Source organism: Acomys minous, assembly GCF_964271855.1.
Source record: "Acomys minous genome assembly, chromosome: 12".
In the NCBI taxonomy this organism is placed as follows: Eukaryota; Metazoa; Chordata; class Mammalia; order Rodentia; family Muridae; genus Acomys; species Acomys minous.
This window is the reverse complement of record NC_140493.1, coordinates 68,159,083-68,173,614: the sequence shown is the minus strand read 5'-3', so window position 1 is coordinate 68,173,614 and position 14,532 is coordinate 68,159,083. Positions and strand designations below refer to the sequence as shown.

Below are 14,532 nucleotides of genomic sequence, written 5' to 3'. Positions count from 1 at the left end.
GGATTACAGCCCACTGTGCCCAGCTCAATATCATAAAAATGTAAAGGACTGGGACTGGAGAGATGGCTCAGTGGTTAAGAGCACTGCCTGCTCTTCCAAAAGACCCAGGTTCAATTCCCAGCACCCACATGGCAGCCCATAACTGTCTATAACTCCAAGATCTGACACTCTCACACCAATGCACATAAATTAAAATTTTAAAAATGCAAGGATTAAAAAAACAGAAAAAGTGTAACATACATAGTGAAGTATATAAAATATTTAAACAACCACACTTATAGATAGATGTAAGATGACCCACTGGCAAAATGGACAAAGGACACATATAGAACTCTCAGAAGAAATGCAAATGAACTGTAATGCCAGAAAAAAGATACTATTTTACTTGTGGTCTGAAAATTGTTGATTAAATACCAGCTTTTTTGTGGTTCTGGGGACTGACCCCAAGAACTGCCTCTTTGGGATGTTGGTGAAAATGTGGGGAACATCTCTCACACATTGTGTATGGTAAGCAGACAAAGACCTTCTGGTGGACAATATGGCAGTATCTATTCATTTGAGGATGCCTGTAACTACGGGTGGAACAATTCTCTGTCTAAGAGTCTATTTGAAGTTTCTTAAGTGTGTGCTCAAAAATACACATAAAGATTGTTTACTGCAGCATTGTTTGTGATAGTGAAACAAAACCGAACAGAAACAACAAAAAAAATACTTAATTGCTCATCAGTGGGAAAAAGAACAACTAAATTGGGACAAATTAGACTCTTCTAGTTATAGCACATGGCTGTTAAGAAGATTAAGGTGCGATGTTAAAAAGCCTCTGCAGCATAATACACGCAATATAACTGAATAGAGAATAAAGAAAGAGATACATAATGTATTTATGTACAAACATATGCAAACACACAAAAGGACTAGACAGCTCTTTGACTATACGTCTTTGAAAAGGATGAGAAAAGTGTTATGGTTTGGAACTGAAAAGTTCCCCCCAAATCCTGTGTTGGAGGCTTGGTCCTCAATGCAAAGTTTAGAGGTGGGACTCTCAGGAAGTGGCTGGTCAGGAATACTCTGACCTAATCAGTGGATTAGTCAACTGATAGAAGATTCAGAATGCGAAGGCATTCCTTAGAGGTGGCAGAAACAAGGTGAGGCCTAACTGGAGGAAGTTCATCACGCGGGGCACACCCTTGAAGAGTCTACCCTGCCCTTGGTCCTTGGCTTTCTCTGCATCCTGGCTGCCATGTGGTGAGCAGCCTCTTCTACCACAGCCCCTACTCATACGATGCTCTGACTTCCTTTAGACGCTGAGCCATGCAGCCAGTGACCCTGACTCAAACCGTCAGCCAGAACAACCTTCCTTCCGCCTTTGGGTCTCACCAGGAATTTTGCTACAACTATGGAAACCCTGAGCAACACTGAAAGGTGGTGCAGCCCGTGGGGCTGCTGCTGTGATTTTATCTGATGATGGCGTTCACACGCTTTGGAACTGATTTAGAGTTGTCCAGAGAAGTCTGGAGTAACAGGCTAAGGAAAGCATAGAATGTTACAAGCTACATTTACTTAGCTCTTCTGGTGAGGGCTGAGGACAGAATGCTGCCGGAGGCGGATAGTAAACCCTGTGCTCATGAGGTTTCAGACGGGAATAAGCTCGTTCTTGGGACAGGATTAAAGCCATTCCTGTGACATTGTGACAAAGGACTTGTCTAAGTCTTGCCATGCCTTGAGACTTTGAGTAAGGCCGAGATCAATCCACTAGAGTGAATTCTAAGGCAGCCCAGGCTACGGCTTCAATGCTACTGGCCGCATTTAACTGGATATATATTAAACATTGGGAACAGAAAGGCAGAGTAGAAAGTACAATTTTGGCAGAAAGAGTTTTTTGTTTGTTTTTTTCAAGACAGGGTCTCTCTGTGTAGACCAGGCTGGCCTCGAACTCACAGCGATCCACCTGCCTCTGCCTCCCGAGTGCTGGGATTAAAGGTGTGCGCCACCATGCCCAGCAAGAAAGGAGGCTCTTTGATATACAACTTAGTTCTTAAAGTTAGCTTTTGTGCTGCTGTGACCAAAACACCTGGCAGAAACAACTTTAGAGGAGAAGTTTATTCTGCCTCATGGGTTCAGGGGGTTTCCATTTGTGTCAGCAGGGAGGACAAGATGGAACAGCTCACCCTCTGGCAGGGGAGCGGGAAGAGGACAAGGGTTAATTGTGTGGTGGATCAGGACATGGCTGTGGAACCTGGCATTAGCCACGTTGCTGGTCTTGTAGTCATGCAGAATATCAACGTTACAGCACCATGAAAGCTTCCACTAAGATTTGAAAAGCAAGCCAGGGAGGCTAGGCACTGGGTAGCAAGGTTGGCGTCCCTTTAGGAAGCCCCTGAATGGATTTGTGACGCTGTGAGGGAAAGGCCAAAGCTACAGTGGAAACCTCAGCAAAATGGAAGTAGCTGGAGTTTGGAATGCTGATCAGGGAAAAGCACGGGTGATGGCCATGAGGGCTGCAAGCAGGGAGGCTGAAGGGGGGAGAGGCTATGGCCACCTGGAGCTCACGTCATGCTGCCTAACACCTTGTAGGCTGGATGTGGAGCTGCAGGATTCCATGTTTGCCCTGCTGGAGTTCGGTCTTGCGTTAGTTCCATTTTTTTTCTATGTCCCCATTGTACCATTTGGAATAGAAATGTTTTCTCTGTGCCAGTGGGAGTATGTAACTTGCTGTTGATTTTTACAGAAGCTCACCGCTAGGAGTTTGCTTTGAGCCTCAAAGGAGCCTCTGGACTTGCTATGTGAACACGATTGGAAATGCTGAGATTTGGGGGACTCAGGCAATAAACTACATGCGTTTTACATTATGAGATGGCCAGGAGTCTTTGGGGGCCAGGCTGGAATGTCATGGTTTGAATATGACATATCACCCAAAGGTGCCTGTGACCTTAGCTGGTGGATCCAACCTTTGAGAGGTGACTGGACCAGGAATTACTCTTTTAATGGATTCATAATCAGATGGCTTTTTTGTTATAAACTTGGAGATGGGGCCTAGTTAAAGTATGGAGGTCGCGGGGGTGGGGGGGGGTGGGAATATCCTGGCCCGTCTGTCTTGCCCTTTGTTTCCTGGTTACCACGAGATGTACAATCTCTTTTGACACATGCTCCTGCCGCTACGATATCCCTCCTTACCACAAGCATGTCCAGAAGCGACAGAGCCAGGTCCCTGTTAATGGAACCATCTGAGCCATGAGCCACCTCTCAGCTCATCATTATTTTATGGGTGTTGCCTGCATGTATGTCCGTGCACCACTTGCTTGCATGGTACCCTCAGAGGCGAGAAGAGGGCACTGGGTCCTATTTTTTGTTAGGGTTTGTTAGGACTAAAAGCAACTGCTGAGGAAAGTGTTTCTTACATCAGATAGCTCTCAGGTCAGACTCCACTTCTGAGTCAGGGAAGAATCTTAAGGCAGGAACCTGGAGGCAGGAGCAGAAGCAGAAGTCACAGAGGTGTGCTGCTTACCTGCTTACTTAGGATGCTTTTATTTTATTTTTTCCTTTGGTTTTTTGAAACAGGGTTTCTCTGTATAGCCTTGGCTGTCCTGGACTCACTTTGTAGACCAGGCTGACCTCGAACTCACAAAGATCTGCCTGCCTCTGCCTCCTGAGTGCTGGGATTACAGACGTACGCCACTGTACCTGGCTTCAGTCTGCTTTCTTATACACCCCAGGAGAACGGCAATACCCACAGTAGACTGGACCCTTCTACATCAATCACCAATCAATAAATTATCCCATAGGCTTACATACAGGCCAGTCTGATGGGGGATATTACCTCAACTGAGGGTCCTTTTTCTCAGATTGATTCTAGCTTATGTCAAGCTGAAATTAAAACTAGCCAGCACAGATCCCTTGGAACTGGAGTTACAGATAGTTTCTAGGAACTGGACCTCGGTCCTCTGTAAGAGCAGCAAGTGATTCTAACTGCTGAGTCCTCTCCAGCCCCTGGCCTCAAACTCCTAATGCTCCTGTCTCAGGATCTGTTCGGATTATGAGTCTATGCCACCATGTCCTACTTGATTTTTCCTTCTTTCTTTCTTTGATCTATTTATTATGTATACAGTACTTTGCCTCCATGTACATCTTCAAGCCAGAAGAGGGCACCAGATCTCATTATAGACGGTTGTGAGCCACCATGTGGTTGCTGGGAATTGAACTCAGGACCTCTGGAAGAGCAGACAGTGCTCTTAACCACTGAGCCATCTCTCCAGCTCTATCAGTTCTATTTCTTGAGAGAATTTTAATACAGGTGGGAGTTTATGCAGCAAGTTTCCTTCTGCTAGAGCTAGTGAAGCTGAGGCAAGAAGATGAAACCAGAGGCCAGCCTGTGCTACAGAGACCCTGTCTTCAAACAAACAAACAAACAAACAACCCCCCAAAACTCAACCCAAACCATACAGCTCAGTATAGCTAGCTTTTCACTGATCCTTGAACGTGGCCCCCTGAGCTCGCTCTAGAATGAGAGCCTAGGAAGAACCCTTCATTTCTTAGGTCTCAAGGTTTTGGTCTGGAGGTTCTGGATCTGTGGCTTGTCACATCAAGGACATTCAACATCTGGCATGTCTTGACAGAGAGATAATTTGTTTGCTGCAGTGTCCCTTCTGGTAGTGGGATTTTTCTCCTCAACACCACAGGATTTATTCTGCCTTTAGTTGACTTTCCATTCCTGAAAACTGGGGAAAACTGATTTTGTAGTCAGGCTTTGAATTTGAGCGTTTGTCAACCCATCACACCAGCCCTGAGTGACAGCTGACTCAGTTCTGCTGACTCCCGCTTCTTCCAGGGCGGTCACTCTGCGGGGCTGTTCCTCGTTCCTCAGCCTGCAATTCATCCCCAGGAAAGAAAATGGCTAATGACTGATGAGAAGCAGTCTTTCCCTTCAGAAATGTTAGTCCATGTGGACCTCGCTGCTATCTGATGTCTTCAAATGTGTCTGTTATGGTAGAGTGTTTTAGTTGCCTCAGGAGCAGTGCCTGCTGGGACCTATCATGTCCTACCCAGAAGCAGAAGTCCCATTTGCCAAATGTGAAGAAATCTGGCATCAATACATACTGCAGAAACAACATTTGAGAATAGATTTAGGGCTGGAGAGAAGATTCAGAGGTTAAGAGCACTGACTGCTTTTCCAGAGGTCCTGAGTTCAATTCCCAGCAACCACATGGTGGCTTAAAACCACCTATAATGTGATCTGAGTCCCCCTTTTGCTGCTGGCTTACATGCAGGCAGAGCACTGTATACATAATAAATAATTTTTTTTTTTCGAGACATGGTTTCTCTGTGTAGCCTTGGCTGTCCTGCACTCACTTTGTAGACAGGGCTGGCCTCAAACTCAAAGCAATCCGCCTGCCTCTGCCTCCCGAGTGCTGGGATTAAAGGTGTGTGCCACCATGCCTGGCTATAAATAATATCTTAAAAATAAATAAATAAATAAATAAATAAATAAATAAATAGATTTAATATGGAGTATAAGGGAGAAGAAAAAAACCAGCCAGTTTCTGGGTTGTAACTGAACAGATGGTGTTGGTACAGTTCAATAAAAGATTCTAAAAGATGATCTGATAAGGGGGAGGCATCTATCATGAGTTAGTTTGCTTCTTTCTTTGTTTCTTTCTGAAGGCAAGGTCTCATGTAGTCTATGATGGTCTCAAGCAGTGGCTTTGCGACTGACCTTGAGCTTCTAACCCTCTGGCATGCTGGCATTATAGGCCTGGTTTACACACGTGGTCTTTCAATGCAGAACAGCCCTGTGATGGTTAGCTTTAACTGTCAACTTGGCATAACCAAGAATCGCCTGGGAAGAGTCTCGGTGAAGTGACTGTCCACACTGGGGTGGGCTAAGGGTATGCTGGTGAGGAACTGTCCTGATTGTTAACTGATGTGGGAAGACCTGGCTCACTGGCAGCAGTGCCACCCCCTAAAGCGGGGGGCCTCGGGCAGGAGAGCAGAGAAAGCTAGCTAAGAGCAAGCAGGCAAGCAAGGCGGCATCCGTTGTGTTTATTCTCTCTCTGTTCTTACTGTGAATGTGATGCTGCCTTGACTTCCCAGAAACCATGGACCGTGCCCTGGAACTGAAAGGCAAATAAACCTTTTTCTTTTCCGAGCTGCTCTATGCTAAGATATTTTATCACAACAACAGAAATGAAATTAGAACAGACATGTCACTTCCGGGTTTGGAACTGAACTGTTGTAATTCACTAGGATAAGGGACCACTGGAGGGAATCTGATTTTGATTGCAAAATCATGTGTTTGTTTCTGAATAAGCTTGATTTATAGATTTGAGTCTCAGAAAAGAGGTCAGGGCTTGAGATACATTTTAAGGAATTTCAGAGAGATCTGATGTCATTGGTCTGAATGCAGCTACCTCAGCTGAGAGTACAAAGTGAAGAGCAAAGACAGGCCAGGCTGAAGCCTTCAACTCCTCTATTAGTCAGTCAGACAATAGAGGACTTTTTTTAATTAAAGAGGACAGTCTTTAATTAAATATTCCTGCCAATGCACCAAATGTTCAAATGACTCCTGTTGTTTATTTTCTGCTAGTAAAGCAGCCTGGTTTATCTAGGCAAAAGTCTGCCTATTATCCATCCTTCCATCAGTTCCCTAGCATTTTTGAAATTCGGTAAAGGGAACCCACAGATCCCGTAGACAGCTTTAGACATTTTTCAGGTTTTTCAAATTGCAGGTCATGATTCAGTGGGTCATGAAATTAATTTAGTGGGTTCTGATTAGCATTTCAAAATGAGGTAAGCAGAAGGCAAACTGTCACAGCACGGCACATGAAGTAAGCACCCACACATCCTTGCTTGGTGACTGAACCAGTTTTATGGCTCTACCTGCCACAGAGATCTCCCAGGTGTGTGTCTCCATCCCAGGCCTCCCCCTTCAATTCCAGACATATTTAGTCATGACTGTTGGGTACCCACTGGCCACATGCAACTCAAACACGAAGTGTGGATCTTCTTTCCCCATCTGGGGTTCCCAGATGCGGCATTTTACGACACAGTACATCCCATCTCAAGAACAGCTATTATATCTACCCCAGAATCCAAATGCTTCTTCCTACCCTAACCACAGTCATGCTGGCCTAAGTCCATCTTCTCACCAGGGTTTCCGCATTGGCCTTTCGGGCTTCTCTGCTTCTGCCCTGGCTCCTTCTGCCGGCATCACAGAGTGATTCTTTAAAACAGGGCCCTGTGAGATTGTTCAGCCCTGTTTTAGGCACTTCCTGCCAACTCTGACGACCTGAGTTTATTTCCAAAACCCACATGGTAGAAGGAAAGAACCAACTCCCCAAAGTTGCCCTCTGACCTCCACGTGTGAACTGTGTCATGTACATGCACGCACATACTATACACATATAGACAAAAGTAAATAGAAATTTCAATAAATCATTAAAAAGAACAATCAGGACTCAGCAAACTTTTCATGTAGAAGGTAAGTGCTTCGGCTCTGCAAGCCAAGAAGTAAATAGTTACTCATATAGCAAGAAGATTTCTAAAACTTTTTGACAGAGCTAAAAGTATAATGGTAGAGGGGCTCAAGAGATGGCTCAGAGGTTAAGAGGACTGGCTGCTTTCCCAAAGGTTCTGAGTTCAATTCCCAGTAACCACATGGTGGCTCACAACCATCTATAATGAGATCTGGTGCCCTCTTATGGCCTGTAGGAGTTACATGCAGGCAGAACACTATACATATAAATAAATAAATCTTTAAAATATTTATGTATATATATATTAGTAGAGTATAATTTTTTGTAATGTAAGTCTACTAATGGCAACAGTGGGATTATTCTTTTTAAATTTTTATTTATTATTATTATTATTAGTAGTAGTATGTTTGGTGTGTATTCTAGTTTTTTTGTTTTGTTTTGTTGTTTTTTGAGACAGAGTCTCCCTGTGTTAGCCTTGGCTGTCCTGGACTCGCTTTGTAGACCAGGCTGGCCTCGAACTCACAGCGATCTGCCTGCCTCTGCCTCCCGAGTGCTGGGATTAAAGGCGTGCGCCACTGCGCCTGGCTGGTGTGCATTCTTATTCCACAGTATGTGAGTGGAGGTTGGAGTACAACTTTGAGGGGTAGGATCTCTTCTTCCGCCTTCGTGTGGGTTACAGAGACCTCAGGTCATCAAGCCTGCAGATTGGTGGTCAGACTTCCCTCCTAGGGAGGCAAACACTTCACTCGCTGAGCCATCTCATCAGCCTTTTTTCTTTAAAACAACAACAACAACAACAACAACAGCAACAAATGTCATTTGCTTAATTAGAGTTCAAGGCCAGTGCTCCTTATCTTAAAATCAATCGCAAATGTTTATCCTGTAAAATCCATTCTTAGCTGTGGTCCTAAGAGAGAAACATACGATTGGATGGCTTTATCCTGCAGGCTTAGTTTGCTCATCTCTCTTTGAAAATATAATCAGCTCACATCACTTTCTCAAGCCTCTGCCAACAATTTGCCATCACTGTTTAACAAACTACCCAAGCTGAGCAGCTCCAAACAATAGCCATTTATTGCCCTCACAGTCCTGTGGGCCAGAAGCCTAAGCAGCCGTGGCTGCCTCTCTGCTTAGGTTCTCACAGGAGGAGGGTCCTCTTTGGGGGGTTTAGGAAAGAACCTCCCAGGCTCAGTGGGTTGCTGGCAGAATACAGTTCCTGGGATTACCTAAGGTCCTCTCTTGCTTGCTGGCAAGATCTGTGTGCCTGGGCTTCTCCAATACTCACTGTGTCCTACACTGCTGGTTCCCTGACCCTCTCAGGCGCTCTGCTGTGAGCTGGTCTAGCCTTCTTGCTATTGCTTGAACCTGCTCGGTGCACACACACATTCATACCCTCTCCTGGCCTGTGATCATTGTTTTTGCCTTTTTTTTTTTTGGTTCCAATTTTATTTTTTTATTATTATTATTATTATTATTATTATTATTATTATTATTATTATTATTATTATGGTTTTTCGAGACAGGGTCTCTCTGTGTTGCCTTGGCTGTCCTGGACTCACTTTGTAGACCAGGCTGGCCTTGAACTCAAATCGATCCACCTGCCTCTGCCTCCCAAGTCCTGGGATTAATGTTAGTATAATCAGTGGTTGCTCCTTAACCAGCGACATACCCAAATAACCACAGAGAGAGACCAGGATCTATTTAATTAGCCTAGAGCACAATACTGAGCAATAATCACTCCATCCTAAACCTCCAAGCTAGTGTAGATTCCTCCCATTACTTGCTTTTTACTCATATCCTAGGTCCGGCTCACTCCTCCTGGTGTTTCCCGGTCCTCTCCACATGCATCCCGCCTATCCTTCCTGCTCCTTTTCCTCCCCTCACTGGGCCAGGATGTCCCACCCTATTCTCTGTATTGCTCAGCATTGGCTAGCTGGCTTTTATTGGCAACACAAAGAACAAATGGTGGCATGTTTACACAAACCTGAGACAGGAGATACTTAAAATAAACATCACAATGCAACGTCTGGATCAAAACCAGAGAGTAGGGTAGAGAGATCAGCATGTGAATGAACAAGGGTAAACTGTGCACAGTTTGTCAACAGACTGGGCAGGTTGTTTTCATATATTTATGAAAATACACCCATATATACCACACCTTAAAAAAAAAAGGGGGGGCCACGAATTTGAGAGAGAGCAAGAGCAGGGTGGGGAGGGGGTACATGGGAAGGTTGGAGGGAGGAAAGGGAAGGGGGAATGATGTAATTATGTTTTAATTTCTGAAAATTAAAAATAATATTCACTGAATAAATGAAACTTGGGAAACCCCACTATTTTCCGCATATGTATATGTTTACTATGTTGTGATATAAAATGTCTATCTTACCGATGAATGTGGCCCCAGGCTAGACTGTGTGATGCCTAGGGCTCTCTCTCAGCTTTAGCACTTAATGAGTTTCTATGGGCAGCTACACATTCTGCACCATATCCTTAAGTGACATCAAAGCGTACAGATTTGGCACTACCGCAAGGATGACACTAAATCACTGAAATATAACACGTATCCAAAGAGTAAAATAATTATCCTCACCCACTCTATAGTCACAGATGAGCAAGAAATGTGAAAACCAACAAGAACTTCTAAATGCCCCATAATATAAAATATAAAGCCACTCTTTCCATGCTGGAGAGATGGCTCAGAGGTTAAAGGCACTGACTGTTCTTCCAGGGGTCCTGAGTTCAATTCCCAGCAACCACATGGTGGCTCACAACCATCTATAATGTGATCTAATGCCTTCTTCTGGCCTGTAGGTGTACATGCAGGCAGAGCACTGTATCCATAATAAATAAATAAATAAATCTTTTTTTTTTAAAAGCTACTCTTTCCATCAGAAAGGGCGATGACAAGAGAATGTTTTCCAGACCAAAGTTTCTCTAAAGTTTCCATTACTCACTGAAGAAGAGAGGAGGAATGAAGAAATACGTCGCTCAGACTCTCTGCTGTAGAAATTGTGACCTGCACGGACTTTGGGAGTAAAGCCCACTTGTCAAGTAGGTAGGATCTCCACTCATCCACAGGAAGATCCATGGCACCTTCGCACTGTGGAGTTAGAAAATAAGGATTCAGCTTTCTACAAATGCACAATTCTAGAAACTTGAGATTTCACCCTAGCAAATGAGAAGCAACAAAAATCAAATTTTCTGGTCTTTTTCTACAGTTGTTGATATGTTGAAGGAGATATAATCCATGGTGCCAACTCACTGAACGTCCCGTCATGCAGAGATGTTTTTTGGAAGACTGTTCAAAAACTATGGTGGGGAGTGGTTATCCAAATATGAATCAAATTACCAGTAGAAGACTCGGAGTCCAGTGCTTCTAGACCCCGCTTACCCTAGCTGCCCAAGGCCTTCCAGACTTCTCACTCATCTCAGCAACTATGAAGTTAAACATTCTCATTTTTTCGATGGTTCATTTTTCTTCTGTTTCAATCTCCAAATCTTTCTTTTGGTTCACAGCTCTTCCTATGTTGCCCTAGCTGGCTTCAAACTCAGATCTGCCCGGTTTTAACTCCTGAGTGTTACCAAGCCAGAATAATAATAATAAATAATAATAATAATAATTTGGTTTTTTTTGAGACAGGGTTTCTCCGTGCAGCCTTGGCTGTCCTGGACTCGCTTTGCAGACCAGGCTGGCCTCAAACTCAAAAAAGATCCGCTTTCCTCTGCCTCCCAGAATGCTGGTATCAAAGGCGTGCGCCACAACGCACGACCCAATTTGTTATTTTTGAGGGTCTCATGTAGTCTAGACAGGCTTCGAGTTTTACGGTGTTGTTAAGGATGACCTTTAACTTTTGCCGCCTCCACATCTCAAGGGCTCTCCAGTACTTTTGCATAGGCCATTTGTGCTTTCAGGAACGTTATTTCCCTCCCTGGAGCCCACCTGACAAATTCCCATCAACACTTGACTCAGTTCAAACCGCATGCCTTCTCAAAAGCATCATTTATTTTCCCCCTACCCTGGTGCTCCACCACCATGCACCGCCCATATCGTGTCTACCATGAGACTGGGCCACCACTCCCAGGTCGCACTACGTTCTTCTGAGGGCGGAGACTGAGTCTGATTTACCTTGTTTATCCCAAAGTGCCAAGCTCTGCGCCTGGCACCGACGCCGGGCACGCACTGCGTGGAGGAAGGACCCAGGTCACAGCTTTGACTATATTTAGCAGCAGAGTCACCGGGGAACAGCTCCGATTGTCCCCTGGACTGCCATTCTGTCCATCCGCCAGACGTCAGGGCAGGCAAACAACTTCCGACAAGCTGGAGGGGGGGGGACCAACTCAGCGGCCAGGCGCGGACTGCGGCGTGCGGCGATCTAGCGTCCCCGCCCCCGCTCAGCCCCCGCCATCCCGCCACTAGGCCTCGAACCCGGCCTCCGTCGGGTCACGTGCTCTGCCCGCCGCGCGGTAGCCAATGCGGTGGCCGTCTGCGCCTAGGCCCGCCCCTCGCACCGCGCGCACGCCGGGGGGCGGGAGCTGCACGCACCGAGCTTCTAGCCAATCCCTGAGCAGCCCGCGGGACCCCGGCAAGGAAGCTCGGGTGGTGCCGGTGCGCGAGCGCGGGAGTTAGCGGTGCAGCCATGGTGGGACACTTGAGCGAGGGGGCCATTGCGGTAAGGAGACGACCCGGAGCGTGGCCGATGGTCTTGGCAGCTCGGGCCTGGGGCGCTGCAAAGCAGACAGGGGGAGGGAGCCGCTGTTGATCGGGAGAGCATCGCGGAGGAGACTGTGTGGCCGCGGGGAAAGCCGCCCGGGGTCTCTAAGACCATCACCCTCCCTACGAGGCATCACGGTCCCCCGCAAACGAGCCCGCGTTTCTTCTACCTAAGAAAACAAGACAAACAAAAACGTCGCTGCAACCTTCGGCGGCCTCGCTTCCCTCCCTTTCCCCATCACCTCCAAACTTTTCTAGAGTTTTGTTTGGGGGGCTGTTTGATTTCTTTTCCTCCTCTTAACTCTTTTACTCCTGTTAGACTTTTCTCTGGGAAAGAGAAAAACGCTGCCCGAAGTCACCAGTAGCCTAATCGGAAGAGTTTTCAGTTTTCTGTTGACCTCATTGTTGGGGCTTGGTGGCCATTGCTTCTTTCTGCTAACACTCCTCTCTTGCGAGGCTTCTGTTACCAGCGTTGGCTACTCTTTCCTTGTCTTATTTGCAAGGCCCTCCGTAACTTATAGGCCCTCATCTGCATGTCAATTACTCAGTAATTTCTTCCAGCTGAGCTACGTTTGATCTGCCCTCTATCCTTTCAAAGTCGGCTTAAATTGAACATAGCTCTGAGCAAATCCATTATGTCCCTAACTGAATTTTTAAAAGAGAGAGAGAGAGAGAGAGAGAGAGAGAGAGAGAGAGAGAGAGAGTGTGTCTGTGTGTCTGTATATATGCATGTTGTGGTGGAGATGTTGCATGTGCCTTGGAGGCCAGAGGCCAACTTTGTGAAGTTGGTTGGCTCTCTCCCCACTTTTCTGTGGACTCTGGGGATTGAATGCAGGTAGCCAGGCTTGCACAGCAGGTACCTTTACCCTCAGAGCATTACCCTACATAGCGCCTGACTCTGGATGCCCGGTTCATCACTAGTTGAAGTATATTTTAACTCCGCACAGATGTGTGAATCATCATCTACTTTCCATCCTGCTGGACCAACCATTCGCTGCCTGAGCTACCAGTCAGTTCCAGTGAGCACATGCTCTTCCCAAAGTCTCCACCCACCATGTCTGTCTGTCTGTCTGTCTTCTTAAAATATATATTCTTTCCCTAGACACCACTGGTCATTGTTTCAGATTCTTTTGCCATCAGAATGTTCCAGTTCAGTTCCGTTGTTACTGAGTTGGTTGGCAAAGTGATTAGACTGAGTCCATGCATTTTGAGAGACTAATTGCTTTTTGTTCACTTATAACATGTGTGCCTTTGGGCAACATTCTGAACTCTCTCCCTTGTCTGTTAAGTGAGGGCGAGCGATACTGAGAACCCATTACGCAGGGCTGGTTGGAGGGTTGGGTTTCTGAATTTAGTGTTTGGTGCCTGCTTGTGCGGCTAGTAATCATCACAGATGTAACTTATTTGATTATAATTAGCTACTTTATGTAACCTGTGCTAGGTTGTAGACACTGAGCCTGCAGCCATTTCTGGTCATCATCTCTCCTCGCCCCTCCCCCCTCCCCAGAGTGGTAGCCCTAACACTTGGAAGATACTGGCAAGTTCTAGGTGCCATTATGTTTGCTAGTTGTATAAATGACTGAACCAATGGAGTGGAAGGGCGAGAAGAGCCAGCTTAGAAGAAGAGAAGAAGCGGAAAAACCAGCTGTCAGAATCAAAGGGATATTTGATTCTGGTTGGGTAAATGTTGAAGCTTGGTATGTGAGCCACCATGTGGGTGCTGGGAATTGAACTCAGGACCTCTCGGAAGAGCAGCCAGTGCTACTCATCCCTCAGCCATCTCTCCAGCCCCAAATTTAAAGTAATTTTTAAAAGTTGGTTATTTTATTTTATTGTTTACTATTTTATGTGCACTGGTGTTCTGCTTGCATGTATGTCTGTGTGAGGGTGTCAGATCCCCTAGAACTGGAATTAGAGACAGTTGTCGACCACCTTGTGGGTTCTGGGAGTTGAACTCATGTCCTTTGGAAGAGCAACCAGTGCTCTTAATCTCTGCGCCATCTCTCCAGCCTCAGTGTAACAGTGTACATGTTACGATATGTTCAAGAAAAAAAATTTTCCTTTGTGTATTTATGGTACTTTTAAAATTCAGAACAATAAAGTAATAACATACATGCGGTTTTAGAGTTAAACAGAACAGAAAGATGCTTAATGAAATTATTGACCTTTAATTCACCTTGCCCAGTGTTTGAACACAGGGTCTTGGCCTGTAGTGTATAGCCACTACCTCACCATGTAGCCCAGGCTGCCTTCTACCTGTAGGCCTGCTGTGCCTCCTGAGTGGTGGGATTACCGGTGTGAGCGATCACACCCGGGCCAGGACCATGGGGGCCTGCAAGAGGGCTCAGTGGA

The 14,532-nt window shown here is 45.8% G+C and overlaps 2 protein-coding genes across 4 annotated transcripts in view; one reads left to right on the top strand and one right to left on the bottom strand.

The window, feature by feature from the left end:
- SMYD4 (SET and MYND domain containing 4) overlaps positions 1-11,880 on the bottom strand; it is a 46,948-nt gene extending 35,068 nt beyond the window's left edge. Inside the window, exons 1-2 of one of the 2 annotated variants that reach the window (XM_084802773.1) lie at positions 11,596-11,880; positions 10,424-10,569 (exon numbers count right to left, since the gene is read on the bottom strand). In XM_084802773.1, coding sequence (XP_084658899.1) covers positions 10,424-10,557 — 134 coding nt within the window. In that variant the 5' untranslated portion in view covers positions 10,558-10,569; positions 11,596-11,880. The remainder of the gene's footprint in view (positions 1-10,423; positions 10,570-11,595) is intronic. The other variant, XM_084802772.1, reaches the window with a different exon arrangement.
- Positions 11,881-11,982: 102 nt separating this feature from the next.
- The window catches only part of RPA1 (replication protein A1), a 55,832-nt gene continuing 53,282 nt past the window's right edge, over positions 11,983-14,532 (top strand). The window contains exon 1 of one of the 2 annotated variants that reach the window (XM_084802794.1): positions 11,983-12,139. In XM_084802794.1, the coding sequence (XP_084658920.1) occupies positions 12,107-12,139 (33 nt within the window). In that variant the 5' untranslated portion in view covers positions 11,983-12,106. The remainder of the gene's footprint in view (positions 12,140-14,532) is intronic. The other variant, XM_084802795.1, reaches the window with a different exon arrangement.